General features: G+C 43.5%; 1 protein-coding gene across 3 annotated transcripts in view; it reads left to right on the forward strand.

Annotated features, from left to right (window-relative positions):
* P3h2 (prolyl 3-hydroxylase 2) overlaps nucleotides 1-15,398 on the forward strand; it is a 140,034-nt gene that overhangs the window by 113,134 nt on the left and 11,502 nt on the right. For all 3 annotated transcript variants that reach the window (XM_010624113.1, XM_010624112.3, XM_033762575.1), the window contains 5 exons: nucleotides 8,728-8,855; nucleotides 9,355-9,450; nucleotides 9,931-10,081; nucleotides 10,815-10,932; nucleotides 11,923-11,998. In XM_010624113.1, coding sequence (XP_010622415.1) covers nucleotides 8,728-8,855; nucleotides 9,355-9,450; nucleotides 9,931-10,081; nucleotides 10,815-10,932; nucleotides 11,923-11,998 — 569 coding nt within the window. The remainder of the gene's footprint in view (nucleotides 1-8,727; nucleotides 8,856-9,354; nucleotides 9,451-9,930; nucleotides 10,082-10,814; nucleotides 10,933-11,922; nucleotides 11,999-15,398) is intronic.

Consider the following 15,398-nt stretch of genomic DNA (forward strand, 5'->3'; position numbering starts at 1 on the left):
AAAAAAAAAAAAAAAAAAAAAGGATAGAGTGAGTGACTTTGCCAGGACCTCTTCAGTCATAGTATCTTGGGCAGGCATTTGAACACAGACTTTGGAACTTCATTCGTATTGTCTTCTTCACCTGCTGCATGGAACGTAACGATGTCTCCCCTCCAAGTGTAGCCTCTGTTGATTAACTGCAGCCTTCCCTGACATAAAGATATCAATGTCCACTCCCGAAGCCTCTTGTAGTCAGAGGCAGGGACTTGTGGGTGGTGATTGGATGATGTGGATTGCTGGTAGATGAAGTCTATTAAGAAGAGGCAGATCTGTGGGGTGTGGCCTAGAAGGGTTCCTCTCCCTTCCCAGGTCCTCCTTTTACTCTGCTTCCCTGCCACCATGCCCTGAGCAGCTCTCCGCCAGGCCCCTCGGTCACGCTTCTTGCCTTAGAGACAGCCCACTGTGGACTGAAATCTCAGCAACAAGAAAGTGATTAAGACACTGGGTATCTCTGTAGGGTTGCTTCTAGGACTTCCTACTTCCTAGCACGCCAACATCTAAAGATGTTTGCATACCTAGTATGAAATGAACTAGTATATAAACTATTTATAGCCTCGTGTATACTTTAACATCTGTAATCTGCTCACAATACCCAGTACAATGTAAGTACTATGTAAATAGTTGTTATACTCTGCCATTTAGGGAATAATGACAGAAAAGGCTATGATATACCCAGCCTAGACTCAATTTTTATCAACTATTTTTAATACAAAGTTAAATGATTTCATGGATGCAGAACCAATGGTAGATACAGATGTTCAACTTTAATGTAAGATAGGAAGAGGTTTTCAAAAACCTGCATTAAGAAGTACAGTACTTCCTTCCCCAAGGGAGCTTGTCAGCACATTCCTGTATCTGATTTGGACACTCTGACTCTCCACAACTTGTACATTTCTCAGCCCTTTCCTTCCTTAGCTTCCAAGTCAATTTGAAGCAGTAAACAGAATAATATGTGCATCCCATCTGACCTCGACCTCAGTTTTTAGCCACACAGCCCAAGCTATTTTACAACAACCAGAAAGGTTCATGGTCAGCCAGAGTTCATGTTGGTTTTGCAACTGAGATATCACCCAGGAAGAACACGCCAGTAGCTCAGCACTTTGCTGTAAGTGTTTGAGAAACTCCAGGACAGTTGCCAAATTCCAAGGCCCTTTTGCGTTTTCAGGGAAAGTGATGTCCAGCAATTTACTAGGAAGGTTGAAAGGAAGAGTAGAATAGAGGACTTTATGTCCTGATTGGGGAAGGGCTACAAAAATCTATCATTTCTGCAGTTTTCTTGGTTGAACTGGGAAGTGGATTTCAGGATATTCTCTGGACTGTGGGAAAGAAAAATGCAACATTTTTTTACACATGTAACGGGACGTGTGTGTTTTGGCTGTTGTTGTGGTGGTGGTTGTGGTTTGGTTTTGCCTCACTCCAAGTGGCTCTCCAAGGACCACCAACTTGGAGCCCTAGAATCAGATTGGAGTTTGACACTCAGGCAGAGAGCCTGGAGATGCTGCTGGGTTCCAAAGGCAGAGGGCTCCACCCCTCCGTGCTGTGCCCACTGCCCATGGCAGTGGACTTCTGGTCGACCTGACTGACCTACCCATGGGGCTCTCATGACTCTTTTTTTGAAGTTGAATAATTTGCAGAGCACTTCACATAACTCAGGAAAACACAGTTACCAGTTTACCAGGAAGGACTTTAGAGAGGATACAAACGAACAACCGGATGGAGAGGTTGGAAAGCATGTGCTTGACTGTCTTGTCTGGGAAAACATCTTCCCAGCATCGCCACATCCCAGAGCATCCGCCCCTTCTCAGAATTCCGTGGGCAAGGACGTAGATTTCATGAGGGTCTTCCTCTTGATAGTCCCAGGCTGAGTGCATGCAGGGCTGACCTGATATCACTTCTTTAGCATAAACTCAGTTGGCAATAGAAAAAAAAAACTTATAAAGATTAAAAAAACACAAAACAACAACAGCAACAACAACAACAAAAACCTTCTGTCTTTCAGGAAATTACAGGGGTTTCTGAAGTTTTGAACTAGGAATTGAGGGCAGTGACCAAATGCATTTCTTATTTTACCACAACTGGAAAAACTTTCTAGTCACTAGACATCTAAATAGGATCTAAATGAAAAGCGGTGGCAGAAAATTCCAAATCAGAAATCACTTTTATATCTTAGTCTGGCTGAAAGCAGAGCTCCAGGAGAGAAAAGGTGAGGCATGTGCCACAAAATAAAGTTTATTGCTTTTTATCTTCTGCGGAGAGATTGTCCTCTGTCCTGGCTGCCTGATGGTACTTATTAACTCAGCTCCATAACATTACGATAAGAGTCACTCAGCACCACATCCTGCGTGCTTACCTAAAGCAGTTCTGACACTTTTTTAGGCTTCCCTTAACCACTATTTTTCCAGAAGCCATTCTCAGTAATGACAGAGTCTTTTGGGTATGAGGGAAAAAACATGGAATTTGAAATCAGGAGAAGGAAGATGTTCACCTGTGCTGTCCAGTGACGGAAACCAAGAGTCCCTTTGACTCGTGCTCCTTTTCTGTAAATGAAGGGTGATACGTTTTTGAGATGATGCACGAGAAAGTCTTCCGTAAACTGTGGAAGAAAGGCCGTACTCACATGAGGGCTTCTTGGTGTACACACCCGGTCTTGCCTTGTGTGACATTGTGGTGTTTGTGGGAAAGCGATTCTTTACGCCACGAACCGCAGGCGGCGAGCACAAAGGAGTCCTTTCCCAGATGATGTCTCTGTTGCTACTGGAGAGCGAGAGCCAGGTACATACTTTATGAATGAGGGAAGAACTAACTCACTCAAATCTCCTTGCAGTGTTGTTCACAGCTGGCTGAAGCCATCAAATCAGATCTCGGGAAGCACAACCTATTGGTCTGCATTTTCATTTTAACATTTTTCTCTGTCTGGTGTTCTGCTAGTCATCTGCAGGCTGCCTTATGAATGACAGCTTTTTTCTCCCTCTTTTTTTTTTTTTTTTTTTTTTTTTTTTTTTTTGCTAGAGAGTGAGTAAATGGCTGTTTTTGTAAAGTGTGTATGTGGGAAATTACTGAAAAAAATCTATACTTGGTGATTACCATAATAACTACACAAACCATATAATCTAATACAGATTCTCTCTAAACCTGTTTGAATCAGAATATTGAAGATTCTGTGTTGTGCTCTTTCTTCACCTGGTCATCGTGAAGGCTGATTACAGGAAGTGTTAATATCTCAGTTTCCCTCCCTAAGGTATCTTTGGTAGTCAGGGTTATGGCAAGGGACTACAGTAAATACAGGACACATAGTTAGTTTATGGAATTACTTCATAATAATTACCCAAAACGTCAAATGCAAAGGAGTGCAGTAGATTAACTGCACTCTGGGGACTCAAAGAATACAATCAAGCTTCCCTCAGCCAGCAGTTTCCCACACAAGTCCAGCTAACGGCTTAGAGTCCAATGCAATGTCCTCCAGGAGTCCAGCCAGTGGCCTGGAGCCCACGGCAATGTCTCATGCTTGTCTGTCTTGAGGATCTGCACCTGGAAGGCCCAAAGACCAGTAGTGGAAGCTAGAAAACCTACACCACTGAGATGAAGGAGCAGTGCCACCAGACTGAGGGATCCACATTGGAACCAGAAACTGATGCTCGCAGTGAAGATCGGAGCTCTCCTGACGAAAACATCAGCCATTCCCAGTGACGGCGAGGCCCCACACTCCTCCTCCAATGAGAACAGCCTAGTCGACAGCAGGAAAACCATCTATAGGTGAAGGGAGGGCAGGGACAAGGGAAAAAAAATGAGAACCAAGACTTGCCATGTAAAGGTACAAGGTCCCAGTAATGAATGTAACTGTACTGCGTACCTAGAATGTACCAATAAACTCAATAAAAAGGAGGAAAAAAAGGAAAAGCATCTACAGCAAATGTCTAGAAAATTAACAGGCCAGGATCTTGTCCTCCATTTCTCTTCCCATGGCTGCTGGTAACAATCCTCAGGTGGATCCTCCGTGCCCAGACCACACTGACTCAGTTCAGTGCTACAAGTTAGTCCGGGTATGGAACAACCTTTCCCTAACCGTGTTATGTAGTAAGAGATTCTGGGAGTCTGAGGGGGCCACCGTTAATGTCTAGAAAATTAACAGGCCAGGATCTTGTCCTCCATTTCTCTTCCCATGGCTGCTGGTAACAATCCTCAGGTGGATCCTCCGTGCCCAGACCACACTGACTCAGTTCAGTGCTACAAGTTAGTCCGGGTATGGAACAACCTTTCCCTAACCGTGTTATGTAGTAAGAGATTCTGGGAGTCTGAGGGGGCCACCGTTTTGTTTTGTTTTATTCGTGTAAAAATAAATAAATAGCACAGAGGTAGCAGCTTGATCAAGGGTATGGAAACCAGGAGCCAGTGACCAGCGAAGGAGAGCCATTTGAGATATTCTTGCCTTGGAGGGAGAGAGTGCTGGAGGTAGAGGGGAAGAAAGGGGAGGGCAGGGGAGAGAAAGAATTGAAAAGAGCAGGAATTGTGTTGGAGTGAGACTGAAAAATGCCGCATGTTACATGACTATGCAGGAGATTCGTAAGACCTAGTCTTATGACTAAGAACTTGAAGTTCCGAGTAGCCTTTGTAAATTTTACTTAACCAAGTACTTTCTAAAAAGTTTCAGCACAATAAAATCTGAGAGACGTAAAATTATATTTTTCTGTTCATCTAAAAATATAGTACTGAAACTGTGGGCTTATGGATATAGTTTTGGAACTCAAGAAATTCTGTACTTGAAATTTTCAATTTTTAAAATTACAATTTTCAGGGCCAGAGATTTAGCTCAGTGCTTCTACCACCTGTCTCGCAAGCGCAAGGACCTAAATTTGATCCCTGGTACAAAAAAAAAATTTTTTTTCAATTTTTAAAATTAATGGAGTCACTTAGTGAATGACCAGAATAAGCAATGTATAATTAAGTTCTGTCATGAGATTTCCTTTCTTGATGGGACTGAATACAATTATGGTCACATTGGCACCATTTTAAATGCATCAGTGATTGAAGACTAACAAATCAGGTGTATATTCTTTATGAGTAATGCATTAGGACTGGCTAAAGGCCAAAATTCACCATACACACAAACATTTCATAGGTTTAAGTAGAGAAATGTGTGGTAGGATCTATCATCACTCATCAAGGATCTATAAACAATAGCCTCAGAGAACCTGGGCAAGATCACTTATTAGGATATCCATGTTTAATATGTGTAATCTGGTGTTTTATTTTCAGCAACATAATATTGTCCATTTCAGCAATATGGTTAATTTCAGTTTAGCTATTTTATGGTCTCGCTTTCATTTAACCTAAGTGGTTTTGATGTTAATAGTTGTACAAAACCATGAAAATAATGTGCACATAGTTTTATGACTAGAAATACAGAAGTAAAATTTTCGGACAGAAGATTTGTTAGCGCTGGTGCTTTCCAGGGACAATTTGCTTTAGGAGAAAACCATGCATTTCTCAAGATTGAGAAATACTGTGTCATTCTTCTCACATTCCATTAATCACAGGATGCAGTGAAGCTGTTGTCCTTAGTAGAAAAATAAACAATTAGCAGGACTCCCTTATTTGACTACACTGTTCAGTAGAGGTTAGCGGATGTCAGGCTCTGTCTCCGCTTCCTCCCACAGATGTGTCCTAGGCCCTGTGTTGATGTCCGAAACCATTTCTGGGGGAGGACAGAAGGAGCCGTGTCTGCCTCCCCTACCCGCTTGCCCTCTGTGCTGAGCTATTTGTACCCTCAGGCACTTGCCAGGTCCTCATCCTTTTTAGGAGTTTTAAAACCACTGTTTTCTGCTCAGCTTCCGATTCATAACACTTTGCACTCTGCTCCAGCTGAAGATTTCTTCTCCGTCAAAGATGTTTTCTTCGGTCCCCCTGTATGAGGAATGGAACTTGTCAGGTCCGGATTTTGTGATTTCACAAACTAGAATGTGAGCCCCCAGTGTCACTCTCTGCAAAGCCAATGTGAGGGTGATTTTCTGAAGGTGGGGCTCTCTCCAGAGAGAACAGCCCACAGGAAACTCTTCATGGCAGAGAAGGCTAGGGAAAGATTTTAGCCAGAAAGCAGAAACATAGTGACTCCAAATACAAGACCTTTACAGTCAGTGGAGCAGTGGGCGGGGCCTGGCGAAGGAGCCGGGCGATATGGTGTGACGGCCTGAGTTACCAGGGGAGGTCTTCGCTGTAGAAATGAGGAACTGAGCTGAGCCTGTCCTGCCCAGCGTCGGGAACATGGCATCCAGTAGCTGTCTGCTGTGCTACCGCAGAAGTAGGAGCGAGGGCCCTGGAGAAGGGCACGTCTTCTCAGAGGAGAAATTGTTTTGTTTTATTCGTGTAAAAATAAATAAATAGCACAGAGGTAGCAGCTTGATCAAGGGTATGGAAACCAGGAGCCAGTGACCAGCGAAGGAGAGCCATTTGAGATATTCTTGCCTTGGAGGGAGAGAGTGCTGGAGGTAGAGGGGAAGAAAGGGGAGGGCAGGGGAGAGAAAGAATTGAAAAGAGCAGGAATTGTGTTGGAGTGAGACTGAAAAATGCCGCATGTTACATGACTATGCAGGAGATTCGTAAGACCTAGTCTTATGACTAAGAACTTGAAGTTCCGAGTAGCCTTTGTAAATTTTACTTAACCAAGTACTTTCTAAAAAGTTTCAGCACAATAAAATCTGAGAGACGTAAAATTATATTTTTCTGTTCATCTAAAAATATAGTACTGAAACTGTGGGCTTATGGATATAGTTTTGGAACTCAAGAAATTCTGTACTTGAAATTTTCAATTTTTAAAATTACAATTTTCAGGGCCAGAGATTTAGCTCAGTGCTTCTACCACCTGTCTCGCAAGCGCAAGGACCTAAATTTGATCCCTGGTACAAAAAAAAAATTTTTTTTCAATTTTTAAAATTAATGGAGTCACTTAGTGAATGACCAGAATAAGCAATGTATAATTAAGTTCTGTCATGAGATTTCCTTTCTTGATGGGACTGAATACAATTATGGTCACATTGGCACCATTTTAAATGCATCAGTGATTGAAGACTAACAAATCAGGTGTATATTCTTTATGAGTAATGCATTAGGACTGGCTAAAGGCCAAAATTCACCATACACACAAACATTTCATAGGTTTAAGTAGAGAAATGTGTGGTAGGATCTATCATCACTCATCAAGGATCTATAAACAATAGCCTCAGAGAACCTGGGCAAGATCACTTATTAGGATATCCATGTTTAATATGTGTAATCTGGTGTTTTATTTTCAGCAACATAATATTGTCCATTTCAGCAATATGGTTAATTTCAGTTTAGCTATTTTATGGTCTCGCTTTCATTTAACCTAAGTGGTTTTGATGTTAATAGTTGTACAAAACCATGAAAATAATGTGCACATAGTTTTATGACTAGAAATACAGAAGTAAAATTTTCGGACAGAAGATTTGTTAGCGCTGGTGCTTTCCAGGGACAATTTGCTTTAGGAGAAAACCATGCATTTCTCAAGATTGAGAAATACTGTGTCATTCTTCTCACATTCCATTAATCACAGGATGCAGTGAAGCTGTTGTCCTTAGTAGAAAAATAAACAATTAGCAGGACTCCCTTATTTGACTACACTGTTCAGTAGAGGTTAGCGGATGTCAGGCTCTGTCTCCGCTTCCTCCCACAGATGTGTCCTAGGCCCTGTGTTGATGTCCGAAACCATTTCTGGGGGAGGACAGAAGGAGCCGTGTCTGCCTCCCCTACCCGCTTGCCCTCTGTGCTGAGCTATTTGTACCCTCAGGCACTTGCCAGGTCCTCATCCTTTTTAGGAGTTTTAAAACCACTGTTTTCTGCTCAGCTTCCGATTCATAACACTTTGCACTCTGCTCCAGCTGAAGATTTCTTCTCCGTCAAAGATGTTTTCTTCGGTCCCCCTGTATGAGGAATGGAACTTGTCAGGTCCGGATTTTGTGATTTCACAAACTAGAATGTGAGCCCCCAGTGTCACTCTCTGCAAAGCCAATGTGAGGGTGATTTTCTGAAGGTGGGGCTCTCTCCAGAGAGAACAGCCCACAGGAAACTCTTCATGGCAGAGAAGGCTAGGGAAAGATTTTAGCCAGAAAGCAGAAACATAGTGACTCCAAATACAAGACCTTTACAGTCAGTGGAGCAGTGGGCGGCGCCTGGCGAAGGAGCCGGGCGATCTGGTGTGATGGCCTGAGTTACCAGGGGAGGGCTTCGCTCTAGAAATGAGGAACTGAGCTAAGCCTGTCCTGCCCAGCGTCGGGAACATGGCATCCAGTAGCTGTCTGCTGTGCTACCGCAGAAGTAGGAGCGAGGGCCCTGGAGAAGGGCACGTCTTCTCAGAGGAGAATTCCATGAGCTGCCCAGTCCGCTTTTCAGGATCAGCCTGAATAAAAAGAAAGAAAACAGTTTCTCTATCACAAAACACTGTGCACACCTCATCTATTACTCTGATACAACAGGGAAACCTGGGAGTCGCACATGGGGCTTTTTCTGCTCGTCAAGCTGCCCTGCCTGATACGTAATGTGTGTTTGCATTCCTAAGTAGTGATGAAGAAGCAGATGCTCCCAGACTGTCCTTCAGCTGTGGTGTGTTCTGTGCCTCCCTTCTCGAGGACGGAAGCCACTGACCCGGAGACACAATGTGCTCTGTCGTCCCTGCAGGTGGCCCTCTGCTCTACGAGAATGTCACCTTCGTCTACAACTCTGAGCAGCTGAATGGGACCCAGAGGGTGCTCCTGGATAATGTCCTGTCCCAGGAGCAGTGCCGAGAGCTCCACAGCGTGGCCAGAGTGAGTACGAGACGGGAGGGGAACCCCCGACACACACCGCACAGGAGTCTGGGAGGGCCACGGACCAGGTCCGTGTGGATCCAGGGAATCGGGCCTGAAGCATCCCTTGCTCCAGGACCAGAGCTTTGATGGCAGGGGCACTTTGTAGGCTCCAGGCTGGGATGCTTTTCATTTTCCAGGTTGGCCCTGGATGACTCGTGGCCTAAGATCTAGGACAGTGGCTCTGTGGCGTGTGCCCTTCCTGTCCTTTGCAGTCTCTGTATTTTAATCAGTAACCCACCAGCATATAAATCATTTACCTTCCGTTCGCTTTTATAAAAAGTGTAACATTTTATAAGGAAAACAGAGTGCAGATGAAATAAAGATCTCTCTTGAATGAAGTGGCTGTGGTTCGGAGTATGGACTTTGGCCCCCAGCTTTCTGGCAGCTGAAGTCAAAAAGACGGAGGATTCATCTTAGCGGCTGTCACTGAGCAGACATCTTTGCGTTTTGCTTCCAGGGAGTCATGCTTGTTGGTGATGGGTACAGAGGAAAAACTTCACCGCATACACCCAATGAGAAGTTTGAAGGTGCAACTGTCCTGAAAGCCCTCAAGGTGAGGGCTTTGAACCCCTTTGGGGTTGGGTTCTTAAGCCTCGATCCAGAGGCATTTGTGAATAGCAGATAGGGGAACTTTAAGGACCAAGTCCAGAGTGGAAGCTGTTGGTGCCTTTGTCTGTTTGGCTCTGCGTGCCAGAGCTTGAGCCAGGGCCTGATGCGTGAGAGGCTACCCCTGCAGCCGTTTTGTTATTTTAAATAGTTCCTTCATCCAGTCATCCATTTACTCACCTTTAGGCTTCCGAAGGGCCCCAAAATGCAACCCTTGTCCTCAAGGGGCTCAGGCTCTAATTATGGTAACAGACTGAAACAGGCAAGTATTCTCTGTTGCAAGAAATATCAGAGAGGATGGAAGAGCGCTTATTGTCCTAACCCAAATCCGCAAGCACTTGCAGTCCGCACGGCGAAGCCTCGTGTCCGCTTGTTCCAAGTCCTCCAGCCAACCCTGTGGTTGCTAATGTCTTTTTTCCCCCTTCAGTTCGGTTATGAAGGCCGCGTCCCACTGAAGAGTGCCCGTCTGTTCTATGACGTCAGTGAGAAGGCTCGAAAGATCGTGGAATCCTATTTCATGCTGAACTCGACCCTGTATTTTTCCTATACACACTTGGTGTGCCGAACGGCGCTGTCCGGTGAGATTTCACAGCCTAAACTTGTTCCCTGCTACTCACGATGCAGTGGGAAATGCATCACTGAAAATCTGTGTTTCTAAAAAAAGAAAGAAACGAAAAGCGTGAATTCTGTGGTTTTCCTAGTCCTCTTTTTCTCCTTTTTGTTCCACTAAAGTTTCAGATGACCCTTACTTTATAAACGGTCTCTTTCGAATCCCTTTTTCCTGATTGCTAAGGCCAGACCGAAAGATGTTTTTCTGTTCTAGGTTCCTTTTCTTGGAACCAAGAACTTGAATGTTACATTTGTTATGTCATGAGCCTTGAGCAGAAACACGCGGTGGAAGAATTATTAAGAATTGTCAAAAGTCAGAGTCTCCCTTACTCCCACATCTTTGTCACTTCCCCTCTGCCTTCTCTTTTTCTTCCCCTTGAACGGGGAATAAAGGGAAGTCACAGGAGCAGATGTCACCCTCGGGGAGGTTTAGCTGAATCGAAATCATTGGATTACGCGTCCATGTTATCCTTAAACTTTTGCTGCCGCACACGAGGTGCATGGGCTTTACACACACGTGTGTGTTTATACCAGAGAACTTCTGTAGTTGAAGAGACAGGCGTCATTCGCCCAAAGTTTCCCATGGAGCCCGAACATCCGAGTCTCTCGCCTTGCGCCCATCATGGTGGGAGAAGACGGTTATATCATCTGCTGGGAGTCACCGCACTTCCTCTCTCACCCTGGCTCTCCTCCTGGCGGCAGGTCAGCAAGACAGAAGAAATGACCTCAGTCATCCTATCCACGCTGACAACTGTTTGCTGGATCCGGAGGCCAATGAGTGCTGGAAAGAGCCCCCGGCCTACACTTTCCGGGACTACAGGTACTGCGGGGGCCCCTTCACACCAGGCTTGAACCCAGCACTTCTCAAACCCCAAGGAAGCTGGGAAACTGCTCTCTCTGGCTTGTGATCCAAGTCCTCTCCTCCAATGGCTGCCATAACTGAGAAGCGCCGTCTGCGTTTTTTTTAAGCATCATACACATTTTGCCTCGGATTAACTAGAGTGTTTTTTTTTTTTTTGTACTGGGGATTGAACTCGGGTCCTTGCACTTGCAAGGCAGGCCACCGAACCGCTGAGCTAAATCCCTGGCCCTAGAGTGGTTTTTAATCACGTCGTTTTGAGGTGTGCTTTAGTCCAAGAACGTAAGCCTGATGATGTTCCAACTCGTGTAGGGTTTGTCCCATTACTTAGCCATTACTTGCGCCTGTGGAGAACTATGTACACATTTTATCAGTAAGAAACTCAGAATAATGTCGTTGTGAAGAGAAGGATCAGGAGTTGTGATCACCCTGTATATAATGGTGTGTTAATTATTACTACACCATGTTCTATGCAGAAACATCTATTGAAGACCCCTGCCTGCAAGTCTGGGAACTCTCCAGCTAGTTTAAAAAAATAAAAATAAAAATAATATATATATATATATATATATATATACACATGTACATATTTATATCCTTTATAGTAACTCTTATATGAGAGAAGAAGAGGGTTATAAGCAGTGAGAATGAGTTCAGACGTCTATTTTAAATCAAATTTAGTTAGGTATTCTTTGGAGGAGTTGAAATGTGAGGTGAACTTTAAAATATAATTAAATCTTTAATGCAGGTGAAATCAATAAATGTCTCAGGCCTGTAACCCAGACTTCACCTGATCATCCCATCAGGGGTGGGAGGGTCAATTATTTCAGTGTCTACTTCAAAGGCAACTTGTTGATCAGGCTGGCTCGTTTCCCACCAGCCTTCGGTATTCTTTGATGATGTCGTCATGAGCGCTTAACTGTATGAGTGGCTTTCCCTTCTCTGTTACAGTGCTCTCCTGTATATGAACGATGACTTTGAAGGAGGAGAGTTCATATTCACTGAAATGGATGCTAAGACTGTGACTGTAAGCGAACCTCTTCCTGCAGATGTATTTAACCTTTTCGTTTATTGTCAGTCTTATTTCCGTGGACTGATAGGCTATTGGATTTCAAATACTTAGAAAATCAAGGCTATAGGAGGTGAAGTGAGTCCCATTAAATGGCCTGGTCTTAAAACATTGAAGTGGGAACCTCCATAAAGGTATGCTAGTTCATTTTAAAGATAGGTTAAATAATCACGTTATTAAGGATTTGATTGTGATCATATAGCTAGACTTAGGAACCAAAACCTAGATCTTCCTATTCTTTGTCAAGTATTCCAACAGAAATGTAAAAACAGCAGTTCCTCCGTTATCCAAGTCTAAGACAGATCAAATAAAGATGCAGAATACCTTCAAGTAACTTGGTGTTCTCCAAGCTTGGACTGAGCACTGGCCTCTAAATCCCTGCTTACCGAATGGATCATAGATGGGTCTATGCACGTGTCGATATGCGGATATATTTCATTGTAAGTGCAAGTCACAGACGCATGCCTGTAAGTGGGTGTCCACACACACACAGTTAAGGGAGGCAGATATTAAATTCAACCACTGTCTGCCTAAGCAAACTACTGCCTGTGGGAAAACCAGCCTGCTTACCTCTTGGAGGCAATATAGTTAGCACCTCTGGATCTTAAAGCCAGAGAGCATACGCCATGGCAGAAAAGCCTTTTTTCTAGTTGAGGCAATCACTTTATAAATAGATGATCTGGCATACTTTACTTTTATACAAATCTAAGTACTTGGGACATGTGCATATGATAAATTCGGGTCTGGCCTTTTATTTCTGGAACTGAGTTTGTACTTGTACTTCCACAGTTTGTGTAATTTTCTCATCTGTGTTGACACAGGACAAATTACTGTGGAATAATCAAGTGATATTGGAAACTCTGTATTATTGAGTTTAAAGAGGATTCCTATGAGGATAATTACTAAAATTGTCCTAGGAATTGTTATAATTAAGAAAAAGCTATTTCATGAAGTCGATTACAGTAGTGCACATTTAGAATGTCCTGATGTCTCAGGATTTTCTGGAAAAAAAAGATTCAGTGTTAATATAACAATCATTCACTGATGCCTCATCGTCTGTGAAATTTAATTGATTGATGCAAAAGGTCGTGTTTAAAAACCTATACAGGATTCTCACTTTTGAAAGAACTATGTGTAGAAAGCGTTCTATTTTTGATCTCTGCCAACACTGAAACAGAGATATTTTTTTAAAATGCTGCCCCTCATACATCCTCAATGAAAATCAGAAATCAAAGATGGTTGAAAAGATTTCTTAGGTTCTTCTCCACCTAGTGGTCATTGTTGGAAGTGTTCAGTATTTGAACGCCTGAAATACTAATCAGTTTGAATTCAGTTCCCTGCAACTCTGGCTTTTAAAAACGTCGAAGCAGAAAATATTCTCCTTTTAGAGATCTATAATTTTAAGAAACAGTGCAACTATTTTTCGAAGCATTGAATCTAACCTCCCCTCAAAAAAGTAAATGAACAACTTCAGTAATACTTTATATTAAAGCATGTGGCAAAGGTCTTAAAGCTATTTCACATATAATTAGAATTCTTAGTTAAGAAGTCTAGAAATTCTCAAAATTATAGAATATTAGTTATATTTTCCCATTGTAAATTTATTCAAATTTCGGTAATGAAGGGAAATAGTCGATTTTCTGTTTCAGCTCCCCTTAGTCCCTGAAGTAAATAGACCAAGGAGAGGCCTAACTTGAAGCTACCCAAGGAAGTGAAGTCTCCTGCATCTCTTACTTTGGAAAAACTCTGAAGCTTTTCTGAGTGACTGGTGGCTCAGTGTTTAGATTTAAACACTGGACAAATATATCACAAATGCTTCTCTAACCCTGTCGTCATTGCGATGGTGTTCAGCTTTCCCGCTGATAGGAGAAAACACCTGACTCACATTTTACAGGGGAGCAGGTTATTTTGGTGCTCAGTTTTAGACTATTTAGGCCATGGATGGCTGGCTCTGAGGCAGAAACATTATGGCAGAGACCGTGGCAGAAAAAGGCTGCTCCGCGCATGCGGGCCAGGAAGCAACGAGAGAGCGGAAGGACCAGGGATGAGATTACGGTGACGTGGTCCCGCCCTGAGGAACCCACCTCATCCAATCAGGCCCCAGCTGCTAACAACACATTCAGCTCTAAACTCATCAATGGATTCATTTACTCACGAGTCTGAGTATAGCACATCGGTGACCCCGTCACCTGCTACAAACCCCACCTCAGAGCCCATGAGACTTAAGCAATATTTTAGATCTAAACCACAGCCAACAGAAAGCAGTTTTTAAAAAGCATACTTTGAAGATAGTATATTCGGGAGATAACGAGTTATTTTCTTTTTTTTCTTTTTTGGTGCCGGCTTTTGAACTCGGGTCCTTGTGCTTGCAAGGCAGGCCACCGAACCGCTGAGCTAAATCCCCGGCCCAATAATGAGTTATTTTCAAGAGTGGCATTTGTTTGTGAGACAGGAATAAGGTGTTCCGGTCTCCTCTGTTTAAGACCGAAAGAGATCAGATTTGATGATTTCCATGTATTTCATGAAAAAAAATCAAATGTGATGTGAATGGGGCTGTGTTGCAAAACTATGTTTCCAATTACTGTGTTTCCCCCAAAAATAAGACCACCTGGACAATAAGCTTCAAGCCATTTGTTACCATGGTGATGGCCGCTGTCTCGGAGAGGATTACACCTCACTATTCCCTTGCTCTGCGATGGCAGGCAAGGCTGACTGGGCCTGACACTGTTGATCTCTAGTCTTCAAGGCTGAGTATTTTCTGGCTATGTCTTACTTTCAGGGAAATGTGTCATTTATTTAAACTTGAGAACATACTCGCCTTTAGAAGCCCTGCTATCAAGGGAGACGAGTTGATTGAAGTGTGTGGATCCCTCCCCGTGCTGACTGTGAAGTCGAAGTCCCCCGTGAGACGAGATGAGGCTCCACGATTGGTCCCTGAGTGCCCACACACCTGTAATCCATGTGGACTGCTTTAGGCAGTGCATGGCTCGTTTTCCTAAACTTTCCCAAACTTCCTCACATTTCTGATTGTGCCAGAGAGAAAACACTGAATCGTCCCGTCCCCATTCTTTAATACAACAAAGGCTTGCTACCGAGACCTGTTAATCACATAGAAGCCATCAGGGAATGTGGGTCCCGGAGAATGTGAAACCCCAGCCCTAAGGCCACCGACTGAGGAAGCTTTTCTGTCACAAGCCGCAGGCCTCACATGTCATGTATCGTGCTATTTCTATGTGCAAATGCCCAGCAACTGCTTTCTGTGGATAACTGGACTGATTCTGAGGCTTTGGTACCTAGCAAACCTGGATGGACACCAGAAAAGTCACTTTGACCAAGCTGCTTCTGAAAAGCTGCTCTA

Source organism: Fukomys damarensis, unplaced genomic scaffold (assembly GCF_012274545.1).
Source record: "Fukomys damarensis isolate Sample0158 unplaced genomic scaffold, DMR_v1.0_HiC HiC_scaffold_12, whole genome shotgun sequence".
Lineage (NCBI taxonomy): Eukaryota > Metazoa > Chordata > Mammalia > Rodentia > Bathyergidae > Fukomys > Fukomys damarensis.